This window comes from Vigna angularis, chromosome 6 (genome assembly GCF_016808095.1).
Source record: "Vigna angularis cultivar LongXiaoDou No.4 chromosome 6, ASM1680809v1, whole genome shotgun sequence".
Taxonomy (NCBI): domain Eukaryota; kingdom Viridiplantae; phylum Streptophyta; class Magnoliopsida; order Fabales; family Fabaceae; genus Vigna; species Vigna angularis.
Window position 1 is genome coordinate 26,171,741 of NC_068975.1, and position 15,640 is coordinate 26,187,380.

A 15,640-nucleotide genomic window follows, 5' to 3' on the forward strand; every position below is an offset into this window, starting at 1 on the left:
ATGTTAAAATGAGGTGAACACAAGACATCATAACAAACGGGATAGGAGACACAGTTAAGGAATGTCGAGTTCCAACCCAAGATTACCCATCCTGCGCACACAGATGAAAACAAAAATATAGCCAGAATGCGTTAACAGCTGCTTTAACTAATGTAACTCATCAAAGACATGAAACGAGGATCCCTTCAACACAATTCAATACATGGCTGCTACACAGTATAGCTGGTTAAATAATATATAACAAAACATAGATTCACTACCACGAACAAAGTGGACAAGAGGGTATAGAAATACTTCAGTTTATTGGTACGAAAGAACCAGGAACTGAAGAAGGATCAAGCTCCCAACACCCTCTGAGAATCACATTGTCCCAGTGCTGAAAAGCAGGAATCTGATGTGAAAATCTGCCAACCTCTTCTCTTAATATTTCAATTACACCAGTTTTAGATCTCTGAATTCTAGGAGCTCTGAAAATTGTCTTGGAGTTGCTATGTGGCGTCAGAACAACAACCTGTATAGTCTTGTCACTATCTGCTAATACTTCTACTATATCACATTTACCTTTGCCCTGCTTTGAAGAAGTCAGCTCATAGTTCTGGTCCCCGTAAAGAGCCCAAACCTCACCTTTTCTAGGGTAAATTTCATATCTATTATTTACCAAAGGTTCAACTTTTAACTGATGAGAGAATGCAGAGGGAGAGAGAATCTGTAATTTGCCTTTTTTAACTTCGAAGGTGCCACAAGATATTGTTCTTTTAAGGTCACCTGACGGTGAGCACGGTTCAAGCACGGAAACCTGCAATCTAAAATTAGGAGTGAATTCAATCTTCTTAATTTGTGCGTAAGTATTGGGCATATAATCCCTATCACAATATATTGCCCATATCTGTCCACACTGAAACGTCTTTTCAGATTTTTCCTTCTTAAAGTCGTAACATGATTCTCCAAACTGAGGAGTGTTGCTACTCTTCACATTATTGCTGTTTTTTGAATGATTAACAGTCAACTTACATGTCATTTCAGATGCATCTCCTAGAACATTTTTCTTGCTTAGATCTTTATCTTTATGCAACTTATTCAATGTCTCTCCATCATAACTATTTTTCTTGTGTTTCTGAGGTTTCTTGACCTTCCTTTCATTAGTATGGGACGAAGCAGCGCTTCCTTCTGGGGGACTGTAGTCCCTGTGGTCAATGTTTATGTCATCCTTTCTGACCGTGAATTGAACAGTGCTTGCTTGGCCATTGTCCATACTTTTTTGGCTCGACCTTGGAGACCTTCTGAGAATTTGTGCTGTTCTTTCGGCATCAATACTCTCTTGCAACTTTGATTTGTGAATACTATCATTAGAAGTTGCCTGTTCAACTTTAGAGTTTGCATACTCCTGGTGGGAACAATTGACTCCATCCACTTTCGCAACACCAGTATCACCAACTTCAAAAAGACAAGTAGGCAGACCAGCAGGATCAAGTTCAAAAGATCCACTTGGAACACCTTTCCTTTCAGCACCTGTCATCTTGTAAGAAGGAATCCGATGAGAGAACTTGTACATCTCACGAGGTGATACACAAAATAAGCTAATACCATCCAATGCAGAATGTTGAAAGAGACTAACAAACCCTGTCAGTTTGCCAAGATAAGCAACTTCAATGCCTAAATTTTCGTCAAAATCTGATAGAACTTCCACATATTCAAATTCATACTCAAAATGCTTTTCTGGATTTGAACTCCATCCAAGATCCCAGTGTCTGAAAATTGCCCAAGTTTCTCCCTTCTTTGGGTATATCAGATATGTAGTCCTACTTCCTTTTATGCAATGCATCTGATGAGAGAACATAAAACGATCTGAAGTAATCTGAGAATGACCAAGTCTGAACTTACCACAAGCAATAGGCAAACCGGCTTTATGCCAGTCAATCTCACCTTGGTCATCTGAGTCAGCTTCTAGCCAAGTAATCCGCAACGTGAAAGGGGAGTAGACTTTCTTCACAAGAGCATAGAATCGTGGCATACCATCATTATTGTCAAAAATAGCCCATAATTGATTAACAGCAAAACAATCCTCTGCCTTATCTCTCTCAAAATCACTGAAATCTGTATCAGGACAGACAATCTCTGAATTGGGAGATAAATTTGAATTCGATGGAGAACAATAGACAGCTTTAGACTTTCTATCATTGAAATCTGAGTTCAATACCTCCTTTCCTTGCACATTAGTCTGCTCAACTTTGGCTCTATTCCTTAAAATTGTTTCTTCATGTAGTGCACCTGCTTTATTTCTTGTCTCCCCATTCTGATCACCATCAGCAGTTGCTGACACTTCTTTTTTCTCTACTCTAGGGGTGGTAGATGATTCATGATTTTGTGTACTTTTGGATGAACTTCCAAAATCACCAGCTTTATCAGTTTTTGGGTACAGAACATGCTGTTTTTTCCTTGAAGTTTCCCTAGAAGGATCAACCGTATTTTCTTGATCCTTGGTGTCTTTCATGCCTTTACCATCTCCAGCTTTGTTATTATCATATGATGCTGACTGCCTTGCTCTTTTACAACCAACTTTCGTTGAGGCTTGCGATTCCTTGGCTTTGGACACTTTAACATCAGCCTTTGTCACTCCTGCAGCCACATGGCCATTTCTGCCATTTGCAACTTTAGAATAGGCACCAACTCCTGCACCACATTTTGACATGGACACACCCTCTTCTTCTCTACCACGAGATTTTCCACCATTGCCTTTTGATGCTTCTTTAGACGATGCATGTTTTGCAGACCCTTGGTGATTATTGAAAGGTGGCCAATATGTTGGTGCCACATTGTGGTTCCCCATATCATGAGCTGTAAAGGATTTAGAACAGTGTTGACAGCGTATGGTCTGATTTAAAATAGTTTTGTAGTATTGATATCTAATATTACAATGACAACAACATGTCCAAAATGTCGAACTTTCAAACTGATGATATGAATTCCAAGCCTGGGGCTGTGAATTAAAAATGTTCTGATAATTCCTTGCATTTCCATTTGGGTGACAAGGGGCGACCTTAGCTTCTGTATTTCCCACTGAAACTCCAAATTTTGAGTCATACAGAGTACGCTTCGATGGATCGCTTAACACTCTGTTAGCTTCACCAACCAACTTGAAAGCAGCCTCTGCACCAGCAGATTTATTTTTATCAGGATGAAGTAGCAGTGCAAGCTTTCTATACTGTTTCTTAATGGTTGCTTCATCGGCAGATTGTTGAGTCTGGAGAATTCCATACCAGTCCATGTCAGACCCAGAGTGTTTCTTCTGAGCAGCACAGTGGACCTCACAAACTGCAAGGATCTGAACAATGTTTTGAATATCAGGAAACAGCCTTTGGGCTTTTGAAGCAAATTTTAGCCCCCCTTCATAGTCACCAGCTTGCATCTTATTTTCAGCAATCTGCTTAGCCCTCACAGCTTCATCCTTGTTGCACTCCATTAGTTAGTTGAAATCAAAACCCAATACACTGCAGTTCTCTGAATCTCCTGACAACACAGAGAGGGAAAGAACTCCTGCCGATTCAGAAATTCAGCACCCAGTCAGTGTGCAACATTTTAACCTGACCAGCGCAAGCCAAACTGCAAATGAACCATTTAATAAGAACTTCATACTTAACTTGCATAAGTAAATAAAGACACGTTTAACTTAATAATATGTTTAAGTAACTATCTATCTCAGGAACAGGTAAAAAAATATATGATGTCTAAACCAGTAAATCCAGGAAAAATAAATTTTCATTTCACCTCAAATACTACCAATTAGGCAAAGTTCCGCACCATTAACATCGTGTTGGGTTAACTTAATAAGAGCTGTTGAAATTATGACTGTTACACCCTATTTTGCTACCTCAACCCCACAGCTTTTGCATAATCGTTTGGGTTACCCAACTCTAGCCATGTTGAAGATGATAGTTCCAAGTCTTACTTCAAGCATTAGAATATGAATCACATCGCCTAAGAAAACATGTACGGTCATCATTTTCAAAACTAAGTGAAAACAAATGTAACTAAGCTTTCTATACCATTCATTCAAATATTCAGGGACCAAGGCTTGTCACATCTTTTGACTTTAGATATTTTGTAACCTTAATTGATGAATTTTCTCATTGTACTAGGGTTTATTTAATGAAAGACATTTAAGCTTTTGTCCATATTTATGTCCTTTAATTAAATTAAGAACCTATTTGGAAAAGTAATTAAATTCTCCTGCAGTGACAATGCTAAAGAATATTTTTCTGTTAAACTTACTTCCTTCTTATCCGCATAAGTTATTTGACATGAGTCTACTTGTCCTCTCACACACAGCTACAAAATGGCATTGTTGAGAGGAAGAATAAACATCTCATTGAAACTGCACACTCTCTCTAGTGTTGAACAAAAATGTTCATCTACAAAATTTGGGAGATGAGAACTACATGTTTTTTAATAAATAGAATGTCTTCTTCCTCTCTTAAAAATCGAATTCCTCACTCCACCATTTTTCCAAATGATCCCTTATTTCATGTTTCTCCTAAGGTATTTGGTTGTACTTGTTTTGTTCATAATGTATCTCCAAGTTTAGAAAAACTCTCCACAAAGGCTATTAAATCTTGTTTTATAGGATATTCTTATCTTCAATAGGATACAAATGTTATTCTCAAACTATTAGAAGATAATATATGTCAATTGGCCACCTTTACTTACATACTAACACAGAACAGAAAGAGTTACTCCCACTCTTCGATAAGTTTTTACAAAAGAGCTCCCTCCTACCTCTTCGAGAAGTCTCTCATGATTTAGATCCTCCTCCTTCATGGATCTTTTTTCATCAACTCTTTCACATAACTCCTCTTCAAATTGACCTATTGCTCTTAGGAAAGGTATTCCATCTACTCGTAATTCATACCTATTTATAATTTTTCGAGTTATCATTGTTTGTCTCCAACCTATTTTTTTATTTGTTTTCTTTGTCTGCCACTATTGTTCCCAAAATTATTTGAGACACTTGATCATTCTGGTAACATGTCATGATTGACAAAATGTAGGCTCTTGCAAGCAGTGGCAGATGGAAGCTTGTTCTTCTTCCATCTGGAAAGAAGATTGTCAGTTGTAGATGGGTCTATGTTACTAAAGTTTGACCAAGTCAAGTGGTGAAGTTGATCATCTTAAAGATCAATTGTGACCAAAGGATATACACAAATTTATGGACTTGACTCCGGTAAAACTTTCTCTCATTGCTAAAATGTACACCATTTGGTTTTTTCTTGCAATTTGCTACTCAACATTGGCCACTTCACTGACTTGACCTTAAAAATGTTTTTCTTCATAGTGATCTTGAGGAGGAAATTTACATAGAGCAACCTCATGGGTTTATCACTTAGGGGGGAGTCTATTCTAGTGTGTAAATCACACCACTCTCTTTATGGTCAAAAGCATTCATCCCAAGCTCGGTTTGGTAAATTCAATCATATTATGCAGGTTTTTGGATGAAACAAGAGTGAGGCAAATCATTCAGTTTGGTATTGTCAACTTCTCGTAGGAAATGTGGGTATCTAATGATCTATGTTCATGATCGTAGCTAAAGGTGCATTTATTTAGCCATTTATAAACTAAAGAGTTTGGTTTTCTAAAATGCTTGGTATCAAAGTGAATCAATTTCACGAATCCACATCAAAAGTTGATGGTTGACCAAGGTGAAACTCTATTCAGATCCAAAAATAAATATATAAAAGGTTGGTTGAAAAACTCTTTTATCTCATTATTACAAGACCTGACATTTCTAAATGCTCTAGGACAAGGACTATTGTATGAGGACAAACAAAATACTCAAATTATAGGGCATTATGATGTAGTTTGAGTTGTCCAATTAATAAAAGATCTACAAGATATTGTCTATTCAATGGACGAAATATTGTCTCCTCAAGGAGCAATAAACAAAAAATCTTGTTCTTTGATCCAAAATAAAAGCTAAATATAGATATATGGTCCTAACTAATTGTGAACTAGTGCAAACCAAACAACTCCAAGTGTTGAAATTTTGTAAAGTTGAGAAAATGAAATTGTGTTGTGATAATCAGGCAGCCTTTCATATTTCTTCCAACCCTTTGTTTCATAAAAGTACCAAGCACAAATTGTCATTTTATAAGAAGTGAACTTTAAACCTAACTCAACCCCACAAAACTAACTTGTAAAGTGAGGTTTGCACTCACTTATATACTCTAAATTGGCCTTATCTCTAGTTAATATGAGACTACATCCCCTCATAATTAGGTATATACATCTCGAGCGAGAAACTAGACATTAATGGATGATTCGATAACGGTCCAATAGTGGATGGAACAATATGTTCACACAAATCACGTCAGGATAGGCTCTAGCTTGACTTTGATACCATGTTAAAAAGTGAACTTTAAGCCTAACTCAATCCCATAAAATCGGTTTGTAAGGTGAGATTTGCACCCACTTATATAATCTAAATTGACCTTATCACTAGTCGACGTGGAACTTTCCAACAATCAAAAAGAAGTTGCTCATTTGGGAAATATGTATTGGACTTACTAGCTTTAATGACCAACATGCCAACATTCTCTCCCAAGTCTTTGAGAAGACCTTAAATTCGATGTTCAAAGCTTGGTGCACACAATTTGAAGGAGAGTTTTAGAATTATGACAATTATAGTATTTGTACAACTTACACTAAGTTTTGTAGGAGTACCTAGTTTTAGGTTAGGGGACATAGGCTGGAACCTTCCTCTTTGAGATGAACTTGCACTCATCCTTAAATATATATAGACACACACAAACATATTAGCTAACAGTATACACTCATTGATTTTTTTTCATCACTTCAAGATGCTTGGAGTGTTTCTTTAAACAGAGAAACACTTTCTAGAAGAAACTTTACTCATGGAGATAGCTTTACCAAGCACCAAGGTTTCTTATTGAAGACACGATTGCTTATGTGATAGTCCAAATAATTAAGTTAAACAAATCTTAATAGTTGGTTTCATTCAGTAATGATATCTTTGGACATACTTTTTTGACATCAACTCCTATGCAATATATAGTCTTTTGGACATGAAACATATTTATATAAAAACTTCTCTAAAAATATTTATAAAAGAAGAGAATTAAAAAACAACAAATAAGTTACTTTGTAATCTAAAACTAGTTTTTATATCAATATAAAAAACAATAAAAATGAGACCAAGCATATAATAATTTGTTCAAATTTGTAGGCAAGTATCTCCTATCCCAACTCATAACTAACTTAAGATCAACTTTTTTTGTATGAGAAATTCCACAAACTAGCTCACAAATAAATGATTTTATCCAAAATCAGTTTACTTATTCTTCTTCCTACATAACCTTTATAAATTACCCACAATTAGCTTCTGAAGAACCTAAATGACAGATATTCCAACGTCACCTTGTACTTAAACTAATTTGAGTTAACTTAGATAAACTTATTTTATTTTTTTCTCCTTATGTTCTTCTTTGCTGTTGTTCATATGGCTATAAAATTAAACCTTAGAAAAAGAAAGGAAAAGGATAAACGTGTTTCCCTAAGCTATAAAGAAAAACATCCTTGCACAAAATATGAAAAAAAAAAAGTTTTAGATAGACATTATAACGATAAGATGATAACAACACACTAATAATGTAAACTTTAGACAACAATGAAATTTGCAAAGCTGACAAAAAACATAACCTAAACCCTAACAGAGGAAAGGAGTGAACAAAATAAAGAGTAAATATAGGTGCATAGGAAATCGTTTTGTTTGACCTAAAACACTAAGGAACCGCCAGATCGGTGAGGAAACTCACTTGCACATCAACCGCTACGCCATTGGAATGAGTGGAAAAGAGATAAACAGTTAACCTCACTGTATATAGTACGGTAATCACACTCACTCACTCCCAGCCATAGAGATAAAAGCGGGAAGTGAAAAAGTGAGAATAGAACAAAGTGGAAAATTCTGACCGTTTTATATTATTAGAAGAAACGGGCCCTTGTAATCTACTCTAATTATTTTTTTCTCCTACTTTTCGGAAACTTCCAGAGAATTATGGGGCATGGTCGATATTTAATTATATAATTTATTTCAATTTTTATATCTTTTACTTAATTAAATTTTCTTTGTAATATTTTGGACCATTTTATATATTTTCTAAATTTTATAAACCTATTATCTTAAGTGTTCACAAAGTACTTAATTCAACTCACTAATCAATCTAACTTTTTAATATATAAAGAAACTCTTCACCATTTGAATAATGTTTACTAGTTATTAAATCTACAATAAAAAATTTATAATCTTTTTTTGTTACTGATTAGATATTTGTTTAAAAAATATTTATATGTATTTTAATATATGCGAGTATACTATACCTATAAATATTTAGAAAGATGTTTTATAAAATTTTAAAATAAAATATATATATAATTAAAATATATATATATATAATAAAATATAAATTAAGTTAAATATAAATTAAAATTTAATTTTAATTTAATTTAATTTAATAAAATATAAATTAATTTTAATTTTAATTAAATTTAATTTTAATAAAATATTAATTAATATTAACAAATATTCAAAATATAATACTTGTATCCTATCTATTTATAAATTAGTATTAAAATATCAATTATTTACTATTCACTGCTCGTAAATAATAATTATATACGAATACCAACTCCAAGTATCTATTGCAAATTTTTTATTTCTAGATGCCAGCATACACAAATATTTACATCTACTATCTAATTTTATTGATCCTATTTAATCCTACATACTGTTTATTAAATAGAAGATAAAGTAAAGAATATTTTGACATAAATTGCAAATATTTTAGTTATTAATTACTATTGATTTAAGAAAAGTTCTCTCCAATTGTTTTCTTTGCAATAAAAGTAAAATGACTGGTATTAAATGAGGATTGGTGATATTAAAATTAAACCTATTATAAGTTTAGTAATATATTTTAATCTTAGATATTTTATTTATGTAATTTATGTAATGTATATTTCAAATATGCATGATAGTATATTGGTGTAACAAGTCTATGATGACAACTGTTTGAGTGGGTTGGATACAGTGTGGATCCGATTCACCTAAAAAAATTTATTTCGCTGTTCATCCCGTTTATGTGAAAAAGTATATACGGTATTTAATATCCGCTAATATTTTTATACTTAATTTTAAATTTTAAATAAAATTATTTAAAATAAATATAATTCAAATCAAATTATTCACTAAAATATTAATATTAATATTAATGTAATATTAATTTAAATGAGTTGCAGTAAGTATAAATTTTAACAAAAAAATATATCTTTTTAAAATAGCTTAAATTTTATAAGCTAAATAAAAAATAAAAGTACATAAAATTAAATTTTAAATCATTTTTTAAAAATTATAATGTTTTTATGAGTAATTTTTCTAAAACATACTAAAATAAAACTTACTAGCAATTTTTATTCAAGAAAATTATTATTTAAAAATATAACTAGGAAAGAGCAGCAAATATTTGCGAATATTCACACATCAGATATCAGAATACTTTATTTATTTTTATAATAAATAATCATTATTAATAAATATTAATTTAATATCTGTAGATATAATATTTTTTATCTCTTATCTAATAGAATTAGTTGTTAGTGACATGTGAATCACTGGTTTTGTTGGCAATCAATTATGTTCTCTCATAAAAGCAATATCTAAGCATACTAATTGATAAAAAGTGACTAAATCTAAGCACCATGTAAAATAAAAACAAATAACTTACAAGTAAAAAAAAACTTAAATTATTATAAAAGAAAAGAAGTTGAAAAACTTACCTTGAATTTGACATGCCAGTCTTCACTTGCAGTTGGATTCACTTAAATAAATCTAATTTTGTTTAGAACAAAGCTTTATATAAAGGAAAAGAAAATTTGAAAACTGATGTATTCAATGTGGAACTTCAAGATATTCAAAACCACATCCTGACATTATATTGTGTGCAAAAGATGCTATCAAAACCAAATTCAAATGCTAAAAACAACATATAGGCATAAATGGCTACGTGAACTCGCACAGTTCCTTCTTCAATGTAAACTCGTAAAGTTTGTATTTTATAGATGTAGTCTGCTATGCAAAACTGTATTTTTAGCATCAATATTGTAAATTTCCTCCGAGATAGCAAAGCATGACATGTGACATAAGTGCTTAAATAAGTTTTATGTAATCATTTTCATTGAGTCCTCAATAAATTATTTTTTTTAAATTGATTTCTTAATAAATTATAAAAATTTAGAGACTCTAAAAAATTGTATTTATATGTTATTTTTAATACTATATTATATTTCTTTATTGAATTTTGGAGATTGTTATCATCTAAAAATATGATCAAATTATAATACATAAATGAGATTCAAATTTTTGTGTGATATATTAGTTTTTTTAGATTAAGTTACACTTAAAAGAATATTTATAAGACAATATAAAAGTTTATTAAATGCATGTTTTAGCGAGATTTGTTGAATTTTTGTGTCTTTTGGTATTTAATCTCATTTGTTTTTTCACACCTAAGATGTTAAATCTTTAATATAAGGTGTGTATTAAAATTTAACATTGTTTAGAAATTTGGTTAAATTATAATATATAAGTAGGATGTAAATCTTACTCGTGAGATTGAGCTAAACTAAAGAATATCATTTTCATAATATAGTATCAAAACTTATAAATATTTGTTTGGTCTTTTATATTATATTATTGTGTCTCTTTCTATTTTCATCGTGCAGGGTACAAACCTTGTCAAGAGAGATGTTGTAGAATCTCATATTAACAAGTCATAAAAATTATATATATATATATATATATATATATATATATATATATATATATATATATATATACTATGCGATTGAGCTAGACTAATAATTTCATTTTCACAATATAGTATCAAAACTCATCAATGCTTATATTTATGAGATTTGTTTGACTTTTTATATTACAATTTTTTCTCTCTCTATTCTCACCATGTATGTCTTTAATGTGAGTGGTGTATTGCACACCCTACATAAAATAATAATATATTAAAATTATAATATATTAGAACAAGGTACAAACCTCGTCAAGAGAAATATTGCAGAATCCCATATTGACAAGCGATAAAGTAAAATTAATATATATATATATATATATATTATTAAGTGATTTAAAGAAACAATTTGACACTAAACTTAGTTTTAGTTTGTTTCTACAATTGTCATGTACATAAAGAAAGAACACTGAGAGAAGCAGTCATTTGTTTCAAGAAAATTGTATAGAATTGTAATATATATATATATATATATATATATATATATATATATAAAGTAAATTTAAGAATCAAATACTAACTTAGCTTTAGTTTGCTTTTACAATTGTCATGTACATAAAGAAAGAAAAGTGAGGAAAAGAATCGTTTGTTTCAAGGGAATTACATTGATTTATCAGCACGCATTTAAGGATGAGTATGAAATATACATCCTCACATGGATGAGAAGAAAATGTGAGAAAGTGATTGAAGTTGAAAAATTATCCTTTCATAAATAGTATGCACTTTCAAATTTCTCAATGTATTGGCGTGTGATTAAAGATAATCATAAGGTAAGTATTATTGAAGTTGAAATGGAGAAGAAGCATACATGGGTTTAGGAGATTAATCGAAACAGGTGGTCAATGTGAACGAAGGAGGAGGTTCACATTGGTGTGGAGGTGGTATAAAAAAAATTATGAAATAATAAAATAATAATAATCACTTTTGTACTCAAAGGTATACTCTCAAGATTTGTTTAACTTTTTATATCATAATATCATCTCTCTCTATTTCCACTATGTATGTTCTTAATGTGAGTGGTGTGTTGCACGCCCCACATAAAATAATGATATAGTGAAATTATAATATATTAGAATAGGGTACAAACCTTGTTAAAAAAAAGGTTGTAGAATCCCACACTGACAAGTAATAAAGTAATATATGTGTGTGTGTGTCAGGTCTGGTGACCGGGCTCAAACGAGTACGTCCCTCCATGATCAGGTGAGCAGGCAGGTGGCCAATGGCATATCGCTAGATGAATCATGAGAGGTGGAGAGCAAGAGATGCTTAGTGTTGACCATGGTGTGCCCATGGTGTACTCGAAGATTAAAAAGATTTCCGCAATAGAGGAGGAAGGAGAACCATAGTCCTTTGTTTGAGGGAGGATGTTGGGGTACAAACAAAGTCCCACATCGGATAAAAGAATAGTTGGACATGAGTTTATATACACATAGTTACCTCCATTGGTAAGAGACCTTTTGGAGTGGTACCAAAAGCAAATCTGTGGGGGCTTGACCCAAAGCGGACAATATCTTACCATGTGTGTGATTCGAGATAATCATCGGGTAAATATTATTGAAGTTGGAATGGAAAAAAAGCGGTGGTTAATGTGAATAAAGGGGTATAATATTAAAGAAAGGTAACCTCTTTCATCTCAAATCACACCATATTTCCCTTAATTCAAACAACCCCACATTAACCTCTTTTTTCTCTTAAATCCACTCAAATTCACTTCTCCAAATCCATCTTCAAATTCAAACACACCATTAGGGATCATTTTATCCTTGGGCTATAATATTAAAGAAATTATTCCTACATCTTATAGATTTAGGGACTAAATAAGCTATTGCATCGACTGATTATATAAACTAATTGGTTTGAGTGTATTGCATAAAGGTATTATTTCAATTTTCTCTAAGTTACTCTAATGTTTTTTCACCTTTCTTTTTTTTTTCCTTTTATAGTAGGTTTAATAAACATGAGAAATACATGTAGCAAATAAAGATAGGAAATATAAATGAGCAATTAATTTATTTTAATATCTTAATCATTTATATATGTACTTTATTAACTCATAGGATTCACAAGCATGACCTAATAAATATGACATGTTAATTAGTAATTTTTCAATGATTACTCTTTTAAGGTGATTTTTTTATACAAATCAATCTTAATATTGAGATATAAAAGTTATGTTTCCTTGACTAAACTATAGTAGGGTCTTAATGATCATATTGATATATAGAGATCAAATTATTTTATGTACATTTATACTTGTTAATTATGGAAGATCCCATATTGATTAAAGATATAACTAAATTATAGTATAAAATAAGTGTAAACCTCACATTGCAATTTGATTTTTTAAGGTTGAGTTAAAACCAAATGCATCTTTTGAGATGGTTTGGAATGTATCCTTATAAGATTTTTGTTGGGCATATTCTATCACTTACTATTATGTTGTTGTCATACTATCGGCATATATTTAGTTTCACGCTCAAAATGTTCAGTCCTTACAAGAAAAGTTATGTTGCAGATCTCACATCGATTAGAGATGTGATCAAATTAGGTTTAATACCTATTTTTGGTCTTTAGGTTTCGTCAAAGTGTTCAAAGTCATACCTTTTTGGTCCTTTTTGCTTATGGCGTTAAAAAACGCTAATGGTGTAATTATCCTTGACCGAAAGTGAATGAGTTGTCTAATTATTGATTGTATGGCAAGCTCAATGCAATTGACGTGACAATTTCCTTAATTTTACTCAAATTAGTTTGCTTACTCTTTCTTCCCCATGTCGATACAGTCTCTCTTGATTTCTCACTCCCTAACCCTTCTTTCCATTTTCTCCCTTTGCCTATTCAATTATTTCCCAAGGCAGAAAGAATTTGTTGAAGATCTCCATCTAAAATCTCAATACAGCAAAGATGCAAAACTTTAAGTAAGGGAAAATCAACCAAAGAAAGGGCTTTCAATGTCACTGCAACACCTCATGGTCGCCCCAACCAGCGCCTCCCCCGCCGCAACTCAAGCAACCATCATCAACGTCTTTAGTCCAAGAACAAAAACGAAAAAGAAAAAAAAACAAAACCCAAATTCGCAGTCATCATCCTCCAAGTGAAAATCCAGAATCCTAATTAAAACCCTAGTCTCAAATTACAATACCAAACCAGTAGAGAAAAATCAAGAACATAAAAGTAGGAACCCCAAAAATTCAATTCAATAACCTGCAAACCACAAATCCTAAATTCGAAACTTGATAAAGTAAGAACAAAAAATCCCAAATTGCAAGATCATGAACACCAAAACCTAAAACGAGAAATCAACCCAAGAATCTCTGTTAAATCATCTTTTGGTGTTCAACATCAACTTTGAGACTCAACACCATATTCCTTAATTCCTTAAAAATACATGCAAAATCACAAACACATTAGTTTTCTCATTTTCTTACTTCTTTACTCCCTGTAATGTAATTCTAAGTAAAAGGGGTATTATTATAAAATAATATATCAATTTCATGCATGATAAGTGTCAAAAGTACATGTGAAATTAAGTAAGTTAGATACTTATCAATATAATACTAAAAATATACATTTTACAGTAATTATTTATAGTATGTTACATTATGTAATTGATGAAAAAGTAGACGATGAAAATAGTCAGACACATTTTACATCGATTGTTATGTCCTTAAAAATTATATCAATATTGCAACAACTTCAAATTTCAATTGATGTAGAGGTAGAGTGACAAAAGCAAAATAAAAAAAAATTGAGTATTTATTAAGTTGGTTGTTTTCATTAACCAATGTAATATCCTTCATAAAACTATCTATCTTTAAATATGTATATTACATGGGGTGGCCTTCTAAACGATACAATATGCATGTTTTTTTATATGCCTACATTTGATTCTTTCACAACCTCTTATTGTAAAAAAAAGTAGGCAATTGAAAATAGTGGAAAATTATAGGATGAGAGTGGACATTCCGAAAGAGGAGGGTCCATCGTTGTTAATGAAAAGGTTTCTAGGATGACATATGGATTTGGAGATGGTAATGACCCAACAAATCAGCATAAGGCAAAGATCTTTCCCCTGCATGCCAGAAAAATTAACAAAATATGGAATTGTTATAATTCAAATTAACAAATTTGGAGGCTAGTTACGATGAAGGTGGAAAATTTGAAAAGTGAATTGAATATATTGAAAATTTTAAGGACAAAATGATATGATAATACTTTTAAAGACATTTGCTTTACAATTTATTTTAAAAGGAACTCACTACTCTTACTCATTTATGCCATGTTCATTCTTGATAGACACATGTTCATTCTTGATAGACACATTATCTTATTTTTACTACAAATTAGAATTGTAGAATTCATTTTGCATTTACCATCAACCAAACATCTCCATTCAACATTTAAAGGCTAAATCCTATTGCCTTTCAATTGATAACCCAATGCAAATCATAATTTTGTACATCTAAGAAAAATGATGGTGGTGTAATAGAAAACAAACTCCAATATTCCTTATTTAGCACATTATCTTTTATAAGATAAAATTAATTACACCAAGGCAAATATATATTAACTTTCGGCATGGGTCGACTTGGTTTGACTTTCGGCTAGATCAGTCTGAGTCTACTCGACTCAGTTCAACATTTAACACTTACCGACTTTACTTGGCTTCTGGTGTTGGCAGACTCGAGGTGACCTTGAGCCCCAACAAACTCGAATCAACCCTTCATCCCTTTGACTTGAGCTGACTTAACTCGACTCTTGTGTTGACTCAG

The 15,640-nt window shown here is 31.6% G+C and overlaps 1 protein-coding gene across 7 annotated transcripts; it reads right to left on the bottom strand.

Moving 5' to 3' along the window:
* Positions 1-106: 106 nt before the first annotated feature.
* On the bottom strand, positions 107-9,896 carry LOC108342824 (uncharacterized). Of its 7 annotated transcripts, none has more exons than XM_052879052.1 (2): positions 9,847-9,896; positions 107-3,534 (listed from the first exon to the last, which is right to left on the bottom strand). In XM_052879052.1, exon 2 carries the CDS (start codon positions 3,458-3,460, stop codon positions 296-298), a length of 3,165 nt encoding a protein of 1,054 aa, XP_052735012.1. In that variant the 5' UTR covers positions 3,461-3,534; positions 9,847-9,896; the 3' UTR covers positions 107-295. The 7 variants fall into 7 exon arrangements, with proteins under 7 accessions (XP_052735012.1, XP_052735010.1, XP_017436142.1 ...); XM_052879050.1 differs by having other exon boundaries at positions 107-3,600; positions 9,847-9,881; XM_017580653.2 differs by lacking the exon at positions 9,847-9,896 and adding an exon at positions 7,786-7,985.
* Between the last annotated feature and the right edge of the window lie 5,744 nt (positions 9,897-15,640).

Coding starts and splice junctions, on each gene's coding strand:
- LOC108342824 (XM_052879052.1), bottom strand. CDS start 3,460: ATGGAGTGCAACAAGGATGAAGCTGTGAGGGCTAAGCAGATTGCTGAA.